The following is a 15,198-nucleotide window of genomic DNA, read 5'->3' as shown; positions in this document are numbered from 1 at the left end:
CCACATCTGTAGAATGGGCACCGTGCTGCCTCCTGGGGGCGGGGGACGGGGGGGGGGTGCTCCCAGGGGTGGACCGACGCGGCTGGTGATGGGTATTGGGTGTGAGCAAACCTGGGTGCCCAGACCACCGCTTCCTGCCGAGTGGACATGGGGTGCCATGCCCACCTCAGCCAGGCAGGGGTGTGTCCCCCTCAGGGAGTCCTTGCTCCTGTCTGCACCACCTGGGGAGACCCTGCCCCCCAACAGCCTCAGCTGCCCTGTTAAAACCCCGAGCCCCTAAGCTGCGGGGTTGGCCGGTGCACCCTTCTTGTGGCCAGTGTGCAGCCCAAGGGCAGAGTGGGGACAGCTACAGGCCAAGGCAGTGCTGGGCTGCAGCTGTCCCCCGCCTCGTGCCACACAGGGTCGTGAGGACAGCCGGCCATCAGTGGCTCCTCTCCTGGTGTCTGTACTGGGGTGGCCCCAGGTCCCAGCATGGGAAGCCCCCATGGAATAGATGGGCGGGGACAGCCACCACCACCCGCCCGCTCTACAGGGCAAGGCTGCTCTCTGAGGTGGGGCTCCTTAGTAAGAACGGAGGGGAACAAGGCTGCGGCTCGGTCCCCCCCGGCGCCCCTCATGCCAGACCCCAGTGCTGGCTTGGGGGGGCAGACTGCCCCATTCCCTCCCACACCCGGGTCCCCGGGACCTCCTCGGCCAGCAGCAGCCAGGGAGAGGCCTGGAGCCCAGGCTGGGCCACCTGCGGCCCGACGGCTCCCGCTGAGCCTGCCAGCTGCCCACAGCGCCTGCGCCAAACAGTGCAGGGTTGGTTTGAGCCACTTAGGCGCTCCCGAAAGGGCAAGCAGCTAATACGCCGACCTGCACACCCTCCATCCTGCTCAGGCCGGAAGCTGGGGGTCAGGCCTGCCTTCACCCTGTGCGCTAACATCAGCCTGACAACACCCCAGTCTCGGCTGCCCGGGGATCCCTGGTATCTGGGGAATCCACTGCACAATGCCTGTGTCCACCCCGCCCAGCACGTGGCCCTCTGCAGCCACATCCTCTGCCCTGCTGAGGGCCTGGCTCAGATATCTCCACCTCCTCCTGCAAGCCCTCCTGTATTGCCCCCTCCAGGTCGGACAGAATGACCCTGTCCCACCGCACACACTCTCCCCCTTGCCATGGCTTTCCTGTCTGTTCCACGTGGGAGGCTGGACGGTGCCGGGGTAGAAGGAACACAGGACGGAGAGCTTTGGCCTGGTTCTGTCCATACCAGGCCCTGGGGCCTGCCGAGGGGCCGCCCAGCCCTCAAGGTGCAGCTGGAGAGAGCTGGGAGGCCGATGCCCCCAGGCCCAGGGCGAAATAAACCGCTGTGGAAGCAGGACTGGGACTCAGGTAGCTAACACGGGAGCGAAGCCACGCGCCTGGGGAAGGCGCTGCCGGTGCAGAGATCCGGTTCTTGCTGCTGGGAGTGGGAGGGGGGCACTGGTGAGGAGCCCCTGGGGGAGGTCCAGTCCAGCCGGACCCCCCATTCCATGCTGGATGCTGGCAGCTCAGCCCGTGTTGTCCCTCAAAGCCTCCTGGGAGTGGGAGTGGGGTGGGGGCAGTGTGGCTGGGACAGACTGGTTCCGGACCCCGTGAGCAGGCAGTGTGCAGGATTGTGGTCCCTGGTGCCCAGGGAGCAGGTGTCATGGGGCGGGGGCGGGGGGGAGACAGCCGACTTGGGAGAGTGATGCTAGCCAGGACAGCGCCAGGAGGGACGGAGGGTGGGGGTGGGGTGGCGCGGTCAGAGGGGCTTTGCCTCTTCCACAACCAGTGAGAAGAGACCACAGTAATCTCCATTTCACACGTGGACCCCCACCAGGGGGGTTTGGATCCAGGCCACACTGGCTGGGAAGCCCCCCGCTGACACAGAGCCCATGGCCCCCTAACCCACTGCTTGTTTTGCAACGAGTGTCTCCGAGCCTCAGAGGGTGGGTGACCCCCCAAAAATCCCTGTGGCCCAATCAGGCGGTCTGGAACAGGGGCCCGGCAGGTGGCAGAGGGAGGGAGGGGCGACGGGAACTGGCCCCGCCTCCTCTGTGCCCCACCCCTCCGTCTTCGAGGCCCCGCCCCCAGCACCTCCCTCCTTCTACCACTCTTTGGCTTCTCTGTAAAGGCCTCACGAAGGTGGCTGGAGAGGGCTCACTGCCACGGCCCTGGCACTGCCCAGCCCAGGTCTGGGTGGAGAGGAGGAGGAGCAGGAGGAAGGGGGGAGGGGGAGGAAAGGGGGGAGGAGGAAGAGGCGATGAAGAACAGCTCGGGCGGCAGCAGAGGGGCGCCAAGGAGGTGGCACTGACGGCCTCCCGGTCCCCGCAGGCCGGCTCTTACCCGCATCACTGGCACACGGGTAGTGGTAGGTGTGGGTGCATCCTTTGTGGCAACACCCAATGGTGGCCCCGGGCTCTTGGCAGCTGGAACAGGTCTGCCGGAGAGAGGGGAGGCAGGTCAGTCCCCAACCCCAGGCTTCCCACACGCCCATCCCAGCCGGCTGGGTACCCACACCCCCTGGGCTGGTGCACTGGATGCGCGGGGCCCTTCTTGGGCCACGGACCTTGGCAACCCCTCTTGTCTGTGGCCACCAGGCAGCACCTGCAATGGAAGGTACTGGAAACAGGGTACTTCCCATTGAACCCACTTTCCAGGTGGGGAGACTGAGGCACCCCCTGCATTGGTCTCCGCCCTTCCGGGCAGCAGCAGGAACACTCCACATGGAATCAGACTTCTCTGCCCTCCCTGGAACCCCGGGTCTGATCTTGGAGGCCCCCCACCGTGGCAGTATAGACACACCCCTTTATGTCAATTTCATGTTCTCCAAAACTACTATCTGCTGAGTTTGGGGGCTGCCCAGCGCCTGGCCTGGCCACTTGGAGGGGACCTAGTGAGCACGGGATGGCAGTGACAAGCAGGTCCTCTGGAAGAGTTTAGCAAGGGCATGGACACTGTGCCACAGGGGTGGCATCTCCTACAGGCACCGGTTCAAGTCCCGGCTGCTCCACTTCCGATCCAGCTCCCTGCTAATATGCTTGGGAAAGCAGCAAAGGATGGCCCAAGTGCTGGGACCCCCTGCCACCCAAATGGGAGACCCAGAAGAAGTTCCTGGCTCCTGGCTCCGGCTTGGCCCAGTCCCTGCCGTTACAGCCATTTGGAGAGTGAACCAGCGGGTGGCTGGCTGTGCTAGCCACGGCCGGAAGCTGGGTCCCTCATCACCCCATGCATTTCCTGACTTAGGTGGCCAGCCTGGAGTACCCACTGTCCCTTACTGCCCTGCTGGACAGCTCCATGCACACCACAGCCCAGAGCTGGGGGAGGCGAGGGTGGCGCCTAGGAGTGCGCCCTCTGGTGCCCAGAGCTGGCAGTGGGGCCGTGCGGGGCTGGGGTACTTTTTAGAATATCAGGATGGGCCCCTTTGTGGGGTTGTCCTCCTGGGCACCTGGGCCCATGGTTTCTGACCCAGAATGGGACCCTGCCCCTCCACTCTGCTCCAGACAGGGAGCTGGAGTCAGCCGCCCCTGTGCTCTGCTGCTGGCCAAGGAGCCGGCACCAGGCACCGCTCAGCCTCGTGACCACGCCCCGAGGCGGCCCGGTCTGGATGACAGATGTGTCCCCCAGTATAAGGAGAGCAGCAGGCCCCGGGCAGCCTGGGAACCTGAGGTCCCACAGAGACACCGAAGGCCCCAGCGTCCCTGGGGTTTGTCAAGCCCTGCGTGCCAGGGGCTCAGCGGGACACGGGGGCGTCCTAGACGCTGCTCGTTCTTCCGGAGTGTTCCACAGGAGATAGCCCTGCCTCTGGGGACACGCCCTGCCCTGCACCGGGGCCATCTGATACGCAGACACCGCCTGCCCCGCTGTGTGACCTGTGCGGGGGAGGCTGCGTGGCCATTTGTGGAGCAGGTGCAGTGGCTGCGTGCCTGCGGGGAGGCACGACCCCTCTCTGATGGGCCTGAACGGTGGCTTCATGCACTCTCCCTGCTGTCTCTAACCCCTTCCCGCCCAGGGCCAGCCAGTGCAGGGCACACACAGACACCCCAGTCCCCGCCCAGACAGCCCTGGAGGTGGGGCGGGGGGGGGCACCAGCACCCAGTGAGGATGCAGTGCAGGTGATGCCTACTGGAGTGGGGTTGTGTGTGTTAGGGAGGGCAGCGGCTTTTAATGACGGGGCTGCGGGGGGAGACGGGAACCTGTGTCAGCTGGATGGGACCAAGCATGAAGGAAGCAGCCAGGAGGAACCACTTGGAAGGGAAGAGGGGAGATACCGGGCTGGGGGTGGGGACGCAGCAGGGTGGGGCATCAGGTGTCAGGCAGCGGACGTCCAGGCACAGGGAGGGTCTACAGCCCACATTGGGGGAGTCCCAACCATTTGGAGCATGGTGCTCCAAATGCTGCCTCTCGCAAGCAGAAGCTGGTGCACTCGGAGGAAAGGGTGAGGGCTGGGGCCCCGGCAGCTATACTGGGTCACCGAGACACCAGAGGCAGGCAAATCCAGACCTCCGGAGCCCCCACCTGGATGCTGGCTGCGCCGAGGCGGCAGGACCAGGGAGGGAGCTGTGTACAGAAGGTTCACAGGTGTCTGTGGGGGGAGCAGGCAGTCTGAATGGGCAACGAGAGCCCATGGCTCCCGGCAGGTCGGCATGGGAAGAAGGGCCGGCACTCGGAGGCACAGTAGGGGCGGGGTGGGGGGGGCATGTGGAATGTGTGGCTCCCAAGGAGAGGGCGCCCAGCTGCCAGCAGCAGGGACACCACTCCCAGGGGAGCCTCCCACGGCTACACAGCCACTGACTCGGGGGCCAGGCTCCAGCCCTAGCATGTGACGTGTCACCCCCCACCATGGGGGAGGGGAGAGCGGCGCCCATGTGCACAGAACAGCAACCGGAGCTCAGAGGGGGGCAGGTCAGGTTCCCAGGGTCACACAGTGAACTCCGGGGCAGCCCAGGGTCCTTGTTCACTGAGCTCCCGGGAGGGGGACTGGGCGGGGCATGGGGGACGGACGTCCCACGGAGGGGGTTCACAGGCAGAGCTGCCGAGGGCGGCTTGCTTTTGTGGGCTGCCCTGGGATCCTAGGCTGGGGGTCTTGGCTTCTTGGCCTGCATGGGGCCAGAGCTGTGTGTGTGTACTGGCTGGGCTGGGGGCAGGCTGGACACAGGGGCTCTGGTAGTAGGGTATGTCCTGGGACATGGGGGTGGGGGGTAATTGAGCGTGCCTCAGTTTCCCCCCTCAACTCCCCCAACGGACTCTAGGTCCACCCACACGGCTCTGCGCCCAGGAGCACGGCTGACCCACACCACGGCTCCAGAGGGACTCTGGGGCTCCCCGAATGCCTGCCCTTGGAGACCCCAAGTTCCCCACCCTAGCTGGGCCGGCCTCCTCTTACCATGTCCACGGCCACCTTCATGGCCTCCTGCAGCCCATACAGCTTCCCGGCCACCAGGTAGACCCCGCTGGTCCACACGGCGCAGGCCTCGTGCACCCAGTGCTCCTGGGTGTCCCCCCCGGGCTCTGCAGAGGCCTGCTTGCTGCACTCATGTTTCCGGCTCTTGTCGGCCGCAGCCGCCTCCTCACCCCCGTCCCCCTGCCCGTCACAGCAGTAGCAACTCTGCAGCCGCCGGGACAGGCCCCGGGCACTGGTGCGCAGCGAGCCCTGCTTGGCGGGGTCTGCGGAGCCGTCAGGCCTGGGGGCCTTCCCGGGGGTGGTGGCAGCGGCCGCCGTGGCTGAGGCCGCCGCCACACACTCGAGACCCTTGAGTGTCCTCTCGAGGGGAGGCGGGGCCTCCTCGCAGGTGCCCTCGGGCCGCACCTGCTCCTTGAGTTTTGGCTTCTTTTTGGGGAGGCAATGTTCGGGGTAGTAGGGCCCGCACAGGTCCCCTAGGTCCTTGAAGTTGGCTGGGTTTTGGCAGAGACAGCAAACAAGGCAAGAGGTACTCAGGGCCTTGGACACCACAGGCCCCAGGTGCATCGTGGAGGAGAGAGGCAGAGAGGGCCGCGGCTGCAGGACGGAGGCCCCGGGCAGCGTGGCCAGGGAGGCCCCGGCCGCCGCGTCCAGGGACAGTGAGGCGGCGGCGGAGGCCGAGGAGGAGGAGGAGGAGGCGGAGGAGGAAGGCTTCCTGTGGGGCTTGGGCTCGTCCCCGGGGGAGTTGACAACAGTGCACACGGTGGTGAACGCGTCTCGCTTCTCCACCCGTACGAAGGGGGAGAAGGCCGGGGTCCGGCTGTCTGCCCTGAGCCGCTTGCAGGAAGAGATGTACTTGAGGCGGATCTCAGGCTCGGCGGGATCCAGGGGCAGCATCTGCTGCTGCCGGCGCCGCTTGGCCCGCCCCTTACAGGGCGAGGATGTGGCGTTCTTGGCCCGGCCCCGGGTGAGGCGCTTCCGTTTGGAATAGCCGCCACCGTAGCCGGCGTGGCTCGGCTGCTTCTGAGCCCTGGTCTGCGGCTGGCAGGGCCGGCCGTCGGGGGGCTGGGGGACCGGGCCCAGCTCTTCCGTCTTTGGCTTCTTGCCTCCCGGCCCGGAGCTGTCCTCGCCAGTCCTCTGCGTGCCGCCGCCACCACCGCCACCGGCCCTGTCTCGGGGCGTCAGGAGCAGCGCTGGGCCCAGGCTGGCCCGGCCCTTCCGGCTTCTCTTCTTGGGAGCTGCGGCGGAGGGGAAGGCCTCGGGTTTGAAACAGTCCGTCGAGGACAGCTTCTTACTGTTCCCGACTTTGCCCTTTAAGGACCTGCTGGCCGGGTTTCTGCACGAAGGTGGCTCGGTGCCTGGAGTGGCTGCCGCCGCCACGGCCGGGAGCTTCGGCCCAGGCCCCGCGCCCGACGCCCCTTCCTCGGCGCCCACCGGGCTGCCCCCGGCACTCTTGAGGCCTGCGCTGCTGCGGTCCTTTTCGGGGAGGGCGGGGCTCACGGGGTCCCCGGGGGCGGCCCCTGGCACTTTGCACGCCAGCTTCTTCAGGCTGGGCGAGGTGATCTTCTGCACGATGGCTTCCAGCTTCAGGCCCCGGCCTTTGCGCGGAGGCAACACCTTGGTCTTCACGGTCCCCTGGAAGGCCACCCTGGAGGCCAGCTTGAGGCAGGCGGTGGCGGCCTCGTCGGTGGCAGCGGCCGCCTCAGGGGGCGCGGGCTTGGCCATGGGCTCACCACTGCCACCCTTGGCCGGCTTGGTCTTCTTGGGGGAGGACACCCTCTTGAACAGGGCAGGTGCGCCCTCGGCCTGCTCGTCCTTGCTGTCGCCGTAGCTGCCACGCAACACGAGGCTGCGCTTCTTCGTGGGGACAGGCGCCATGAAGGGCGACTTCCTTTTGAGCGTGTGCAGGGCCCGCTCTGGGAGCCTGCCGCCTGCCCCGGGCTTGGGCACCCTGGCCCGCTGGCCTGCCCGCCCCTCCTTCTGCGGGGGGCTGTCGGAGGCCTTGAATGTGGTGGCGGCGGCAGCAGCGGTGGGCAGGTGGCTGTTGGCCAGGAGCTTCTTGGTGGCGCGGCCGTTGGGCAGGCGGTTCTCGGAGGGCCGTCTCCGCTTGGCGTTCTGGTACGGGGTTTTGTTGCGGGAGCGCAGGATCATGGAGCGCTGGTCCTTGCCGGCCGCACCGGGCGAGTCGGTCTCCTTGGTCTTGGAGCCCACGGGGCTGCTGTCCGAGGCCACGGGCAGGGCGGCCGGGTTGCTGGGGCTGGAGGCGGCCTTGGGCGACGGCTTCCCGACTCGCTTGCCCGATTTGAAGGCAGCGCGCTGCCTGCCCCCTAGCCTGTCTGGGGGCGCCGGGGTGGTGGTCAGGCCCGGGGGCCCGGGCGTGCGAGGCTCGCTCAGGGCCGTGAGGGAGCGGGTGCACATGCGAGGGAGCCCCTCCGAGGCCCCCCGGCCGGGGGCCCCAACCCCGCCCATCTGCGCCTGTGGGGGCCCCGTGCAGGACTCCGGGAGCAGCAGATCCTTGGGCAGCGCGGGCGCCCTGCACGGGGAGTCCTCGGCCTCGGGCAGCCCCCGCTGCACCCTCCGGCTCCTCAAGCTCTTGCCCCGGGGCACCGGCTCTTTCTTCGCGATGGGCGCCTCGGGCAGGGCGTCCACCGGGGCGGCCGACTCCCCCCCAGGAGCCCGTTCCCCGCCGCCGCCGCCACCGCCGGACGCCTCTTCCCCCGGCTTCATGTGCGACAGCGAGGACTCGAACCAGCTCTGCACCTTGGACTCGGTGCCCACGGTGGGGCCCAGCAAGATGACCGAGTCCCCGGAGAGGTGGCACGGGGAGCCCCAGCCCGCCTTGGCGTCCAGCACCTGCTGAACCTCCTCCTTGGTGCACAGCAGCGGGGCCTTGGGCGACAGCGGGTCCTGCACGCTGGGCCGCTGGCCCGGGCTGCCCAGCAGCTCACACAGGGACGAGTATTCCTCCTCGGCCTCCAGGTCTTCCTTCCTGCCCGTGGGCGGCAGCAGCGGCAGGTCCCCGAAGTCGTTGGTGGAGCAGCAGTGCCGGCTGTCCTCCAGCCACCGGTCGGCCTTGCCCACCTCCGGGCACTGCAGCAGCCCGCCCGCCTCCTCCTTCACCCCGCCCGCCTCCTCCTCCTCCTTGAAGTCCCCGGGCAGGGCGGCCGCCGCCTTCTCCCCGGGAGGCGCCTCCTCCTGGAAGCCCAGGCAGGCTGCCGCCTCATGGGCGTCGCCTTTGCCGACCCCGTCCGAGGCCTTGCCGCCCTGCTCTAGGCCCTTGGTGAGCTCCCCGGGGTGCAGGCCCCACCGGGGACACGCGTCGCCCAGGTTCTCCTCCGGCCACACAAAGGGGTTGGCGCCGTCGGCCGAGCCGGTGGCTGCGGCGGCGGTCGTGTCTTGGAAGCAATCGAAAGCTGTCGCCGCTGTAGGGTCCGGGGCAGCGGCGGCCCCCGGGGCAGGCTTGGTGCCAAAGGACAGGGGACCCGTTGGCTTTTTGGGGTCAGGGGTGGCGAAGGCCACAGAAGCGTCTTCAAACAGCGCCCCCGGGCCGAAGTCCTTGGAGCTGGCGTCCTTGTCGAGTTGCAGGGAGTCGGGCAGGGCCTCGGGCTCCCCGGGCCGCGGCCACGCGCCCTTGGCCACGGAGTCCAGGCAGGCGCTGTGGTTCTCCAGCGCGAAGGGCGGCTTGCCGGCGTCCTTGGCCAGGCCGGGCGCCTCGGCCCACGCCTTGTCGGCTTTCTCCCCGATGGCCTGCAGCCCCAGGATCTCGGAGGCCAGGTCCTCCTGGGCCAGGGCGCTGAGCAGCAGCCGCGGGCAGTCCCGCTCGCCCGCCACGAACTTGGAGAAGCTGTCGAGGGGCAGGGTGCTGTGCAGGCTTTGAAAGGAGTCGTCGGACTTGGTGGACATGTCGTCGGGCGAGGTCACGGAGCAGGTGGACACCGACTCGGGCTTGGCCTTGGAGCCGCTGCTGACCCTGGCGGGGCTGCCGCGGGCCTGGCTGCAGTACAGGAGGCTCCGCTCCAGCGGGTCCTCGGAGCCGCTCAGGTAGTCGGCTTCCTGCGGCTCGGCGTGCGTGGACTGCGGCGTGCTGCTCAGCGGCTCCGACAGCGGCGTGCCCGCCGGCTCGGCCGAGTAGCCGCTGCCCTCGGGGCTGCAGTGTTGGCTCTTGTGCTGCTCGGGGGTCCTGGACACGAGGTTCTTGACGCTCTTCTTCTGCGGCAGGCTGGCTTTGGACAGCAGCAGTTGTTGCACGGTATTGGAGATGTTCTCCACCTGCGACGTCAGCGCCGTGAGGCTCTGCAGGCTGAGGTCCGACAGCAGGTTCTCGGGGATTTTGTCTTTCTGCAGGGCCTTGCAGTTGCCGGCCTGGGGGTCCACGGAGCCGCCGGCGTCCGTTGGGGAGGGGTTGAGCAGGGGCATGAAGTGGCTGTGGTCGGCGAGCCCCGCGGGGAAGGCCCCCGTGCTGAGTGGCTGCTGGCTGTAGGGGAAGCTCTCCAGGTTGGGCATCAGCGGGGACGGCGTGGAGCTGTAGGAAGGCGAGCGGCCCACGGAGCGGGCGGGCGAGTGGCTGGAGCTGGGGCTGAAAGTCTGGTAGTACTGCTCGGGGGTCCTGACGGCCGCTTCCGGCTGGCAGTAGCCCTGCCCTTGCTGTCCGTAGTGTTGGTACTTGGCGAGGTTTTGGTAGTGCAGGGTCTCCTGGGCGTGGTGCCGGCTCTGCAGCGCCGCCTGCTGTTGCTGCTGCTGCTGCTGCTGCTGCTGCTGCTCGTAGCCCAGGCGGCCGGACGGGTAGGCGTGGAGACTCTGCACCCGCTGGCCCGGCGCGAGGCTGGCACTGGTGGTCAGCGGCCGATCGTGCGGCTGTGCTGAGGGCGCCGCCGTGCAGCTCTTGTACGAGTGGCCGCCGCCCTGGACGGAGGAGGAGGAGTAGGTGGAGGAGGCGGGGAAGGACTGGGAGTGTTGGGGAAAGTGGCCGCTTTGGGGGAAGGGCAGGGGGGACCCGATGTCATTCTGCAGCTTCTGCCTTTGCAGCTTGGGGTAGGCGAGCGGCTGCGGGGGCTGCGGCGGCTGCGGGGGCGGGGGCGGCGGCTGCTGCGGCTGCGGCAGGGAGTGAGTCCGAAAGGGCAGCTGGGCGCCTTGCTCCGCGTACTGCCGGCCGGGCGGCACCGCCGTCTTCTTCATCAGGTTCTCTTCATATTTGCCCACGCCCCCCGGCAGGGGCTGCGGCTGCGGGGGCGGGGGCTGCGGGGTCCCCCAGGCCTGCAGGCTCTCCTCACCCGAATAGCCCCCCGGGTAAGGGCCGCTGTCCTGGACGCCGTAGCCGGGGAAGGGCGGCCTCCCTTGCAGGGCCTGCTGCGAGGGCAGCGCTTTGCCGCTGCCTCGGTGGTACTTGTCGGCCGCCGTGCCCGCGGGCCCCGTGCCCTCGTAAGCCGCCGCCGGGTAGGGCTGCGGGCTGTAGTAGTCTTTGGTGAGCAGCCGCTGCCGGTCGCAGCTCAGCCCGGCCTGCCCGGGCTGCCTATAGTTCTCGAGGCGCGATGGCTCCTGGGAACTCTGCTGGTAGTTCTGTTGCTTGCCATGGAGACCACACCTTTCTCGAAAGGACTGCATGACTTGGGCTGGTCAGCTGTGAACAGACAGAGACAGAGAGAGAGACAGAGAGAGAAACAGAGAGAGACAGAGAGAGAGGGAGGCAGGGAGGGAGGGAGGGAGGCACAGGGGGAGGCGGGGAGGGCAGGGGGAGAGCCGGTCAGATGGGGGCCACTTCCTCCACCTCCCAAAACCCCCCTCCCACCCACCTCCCCCAGCTCCAAGCCTCTCCACCACCAGCTCTGCACATATTTCGACAACTTCTGTGTTTTGGGGGGGTAGCGGGTGTGCTGTGCCGGAGCCTGCAGCTGAGCCCCGTCAGAGCTCAGCCAACCACCACACCACCACCACCACCACCACCACCACCAGCACCACCACCTGGAGGCGAGAAACCCTGGCCGCCCTCCTCCAGCCACTCCCAGCCCTTCCTAACAGCCCAACATCATGTACCCGCTCCCCCCGTCCATCACCTCCCTGGGAGGGGCCGCTGCATCCCGTACCCCAGTCCCTGTGGGGGCACCGGCCATGCTCAGCGGTGACCCAGCCACGCTGGGGACCCTGGGAGGGGTGGCCCGGGGCCCTGGGAGAGGCTGCTTGCAAAGGCTGCTGAGGTTCAGCGTGTACACACACACACACAACCTCCTCCACCACTGCCACGCCATCTGGAATCTATTGCTACGAGCAGACCTCAACGGGGGGCTCCTGAGCCATCAGACATAAAACGCCCCCTGCTGTGACTCCCGGGCACGCAGGCTGGGGGCACCTGCGCCCGCCTCCCATACTGTAGCTGCATAAACAATGACGTGAGTGCACGCTAACAGGCCCCTCCCAGGGCCACGCCCCAGAACCCATCTGGTGATGTTTTAGGGGCTGGGGCCAGGGCAGGAACTACCTTGTCCCCGTAGCAGGATCCCGGTTCAAGAGATGACCCGGGGCGGGTGGGAGGCACTTCTCAGGCCAGAGGAGCTGCAGTCCCAACACAGGCCGGGCTGAGGGTCCTCCCGCCTCCCCCTACCCCACACACTCAGCCCAGCAAGGCCTGGTCAGCCCAGAAGGCCTTGGAAGGAGGGGCAGAAGCCAGACCAACGCCAGGAACCCTGCAGCACAGAGCGAAAGCTGTTGGCCGAACAGCTTGGCCTGCATGGCCCAGGTCCCAGGAGGGGACGGGGACTTTCCAGTTCTCATTCCCAGACTCAGAGAGAGGGGGAAGAGGGACCCGGGTCGGGCTACCAAGATTCCAGGGTGTTCTCAGGGACCAGAGACACCCAGACTTGGGGGTGGGGGCAGGGAGGAGAGAAGGGAGGCGGGGGCGGGGGGGCAGCTCACTCTTCCCTGGCCTGGATGCCACCCAGCCCTGGGGGGGTAAAGGGGTCGCCAGGCAAGACCCCTTCTCTCCCACGGCCCCTCCCCCCCACCCCCGGATGTGTCACTGAGGTCCCTAACAAGGAGCAACACGCCCGCCCCTTCTGACCCACTTCAATCCCAGCCCGGGCGGCTGGGATAAACCTTACACCGAGGGCCTGCTCTGGCGCGCCCGCCCGCCCAGGGGAGCTGCTGGCGGCGGCGGCAGTGGCGGCTGGGTTCTGGCCTGTCAGATGAACCGGTTTCCGGGGGTGGAGGGTGGGGGCGGGGAAGGGGCTGCAGGGCCTGGGCAGACGCCTCTGCTGAGGGGCCGGCTTGTGGAGGCCACCTCCGCTCCGGGGTGCCTGCAGCAAGGCCAGGGTGGGGAGGGGGTGGGCACGGTGGGACCTGCACCCTGCCCTCTGTGTAAGTCCAGAACGCACCGAGCCTGTCGTATATCTGCACAAATTACATTTCAGCTTTGATTACTCCCAGGTCTCCCTCATTTCCTGCTGAGTGTCCTGTGGATATCATTAACATTTCTACAGCTTTTAAAATTTTTTTTTCTTGCACATTCTTCAAAATGCATTACCAGAGACATTTAAAGAGAGAAGAGAAAGAAGGCGGCGGCGGGGGGGGGGGGGGGGGGGGCGTGCTATTATCAGCGTCCCCTCCTCGCCTGCTCCGTCCCCATCTCTCCCCCTCCCCGTTTAATCATCCCAGCTGCTGCGTCTTTTAATTTAGCCGAGCTGTGTTACATTACAGGCCGCCTTCCCAACGCACACAAGCAGCCGGATGCCGTGCGAACATCTATCTCCAAGAAAAGACAGTTCAATTAGAATAGGAGAGGCCCAGCGCCTGATGGAGCTCGCCCCAACGCCACCCGCAGCCCAGCCAGAGCGGGGGCCCGGCCAGAACAAAGGCGTGGACCCCCACAGGGGCTCCCCTCCCCCAGTCCTGGGGCCTGCTCTGCCGGCAGAAAACGGGGCGCTGCCCCTTTAAGAGCTGCCTCGGGCCTGCCACAGTTCTGTTGTTATTAATTATTATTTTTTCAAGAGCACTAGAAAAGGAAGTGGAGGGGGGAGGGAGGGGTAATGGTGACCTGGGGGAGGGGCAAGTGGCAAAGGGGGCGTGGGGGCCTGGAGGGCACCCCTCCACCCACCAGGGGCTCCAGGGGGGGTCCGGAGACCCCTCCCTCCACGGCCCCTCCCATCCCATCTTCCCCACCCACCGAGGCCTCGGGCACCGGATACAGAGGCCTGAAGCCGGCCCCAGGACGTCCCCTGGCTCAGCTCCCCGAGGACTGGCCCTCCAGTGCCAAGCCAGCAGGAGAACTCTGGGGGCACACAGCCGTCCGCTCCCCTGCAGGATTTTCTCGCTCGAGGCTTTGACCGTCCTGCCCTTTACAGAAAAAAATGAGGCTCAGAGCCCCAGGGCAGAGCCCAGCCACCAAGAGGAGGCAGCCAGGCCACACCCAGGCTCACAGCCCCTCACTGGACCCCACCGCGCGGAAGCTACCAGGGAGCCGAATGATAAGACAAAGGTGCCCTCATCCCCTCTGCTGCGTGCCCGATCTTTGTTCTTTTTCTTTGAAGTATTTATTTGAGAGGCAGATGAGAGAGAGAGAGAGAGAGGTCTTCCATCTGCTGGGTCACTCCCCAAATGGCTACAACGGCCAAGGATGGACCAGGCTGAAGCCAGGAGCTCCATCCGGTTCTCCACGCGGGTGCATGAGCCCAAGCCCTTGGGCCATCCTCTGCTGCTTTCCCAGGCGTTAGCCAGGAGCTGCTTTGAGCTGGTGCTCAATGCCAGCATTGCCAAATAGCAGCTTAACCTGCCGCGCCGCAAGCCCAGCCCCCGGAAGCCCCTTTAACCTAACCACGCCTTCCTTCCCCACCAGTGGGCAACGATGATCACTGGCTTCTTTTTTTTTTTTTTAATTTTTTATTTTTTGACAGGCAGAGTGGACAGTGAGAGAGAGAGACAGAGAGAAAGGTCTTCCTTTGCTGTTGGTTCACCCTCCAATGGCCGCCACGGCCAGCGCACCACGCTGATCCGAAGCCAGGAGCCAGGTGCTTCTCCTGGTCTCCCATGGGGTGCAGGACCCAAGCACTTGGGCCATCCTGCACTGCACTCCCGGGCCACAGCAGAGAGCTGGCCTGGAAGAGGGGCAACCGGGACAGAATCTGGCGCCCCGCCCGGGACTAGAACCCGGTGTGCCGGCGCCACAGGCGGAGCATTAGCCTAGTGAGCTGCAGCGCCAGCGGTCACTGGCTTCTGATGGCCAGGGTGACTGCTATGCCCTGAGCACTGGCAGCCACCCAGCGAGGTTACAAGGCCCAGGTCCCTCCACACCCCAGCCAGGGAACCGGGCACGGCGTGGACCTGACCTGTAGCGGGGGCCACAAGGAGCCTGGCTGGAAGGTGGTGGCTGCGACTTACTGGTTGTTTGCTTGTTTAAGATTTATTTATTTGGGGCCAGTGTTGTGGCGTAGCAGGTAAAGCTGCTGCCTGCAGTGCCGGCATTCTACATGGGCGTTGGTTCAAGACCTGGCTGCTCCATTTCCGATACAGTTCTCTGCTATGACCTGGGAAAGCAGTAGAGGATGGCCCAAGTCCTTGGGCCCCTGCACCCACATGGGAGACCTGGAAGAAGCTCCTGGCTTAGGATCAGCACAGCTCTGGCAATTGCAGCCAATCGGGGAGTGAACCAGCAGATGGGAGACCTCTCTCCCTTCCTCCCTCTCTCTCTCTCTCTGCCTCTCCTCTCTCTGTGTCACTCTTTCAAGTAAATAAACAAATCTTAGAAAAAGGGACTGATTTATTTATTATAAAGGCAGACTGACAGAAGGAGAGAAGAGAGATCCACCTTCCAC

At 66.4% G+C, this 15,198-nt stretch overlaps 1 protein-coding gene across 3 annotated transcripts in view; it reads right to left on the bottom strand.

Annotated features, from left to right (window-relative positions):
* Positions 1-15,198, bottom strand: part of RAI1 (retinoic acid induced 1) — a 106,705-nt gene that overhangs the window by 1,866 nt on the left and 89,641 nt on the right. For all 3 annotated transcript variants that reach the window (XM_070061541.1, XM_070061542.1, XM_051829021.1), the window contains 2 exons: positions 5,387-11,018; positions 2,347-2,440 (listed from right to left, as the gene is read on the bottom strand). In XM_070061541.1, coding sequence (XP_069917642.1) covers positions 2,347-2,440; positions 5,387-11,002 — 5,710 coding nt within the window. In that variant the 5' untranslated portion in view covers positions 11,003-11,018. The remainder of the gene's footprint in view (positions 1-2,346; positions 2,441-5,386; positions 11,019-15,198) is intronic.

This window comes from Oryctolagus cuniculus, chromosome 17 (genome assembly GCF_964237555.1).
Source record: "Oryctolagus cuniculus chromosome 17, mOryCun1.1, whole genome shotgun sequence".
Lineage (NCBI taxonomy): Eukaryota > Metazoa > Chordata > Mammalia > Lagomorpha > Leporidae > Oryctolagus > Oryctolagus cuniculus.
The sequence above is the reverse complement of the archived record's forward strand: the minus strand, read 5'-3'. Positions and strand labels throughout refer to the sequence as shown.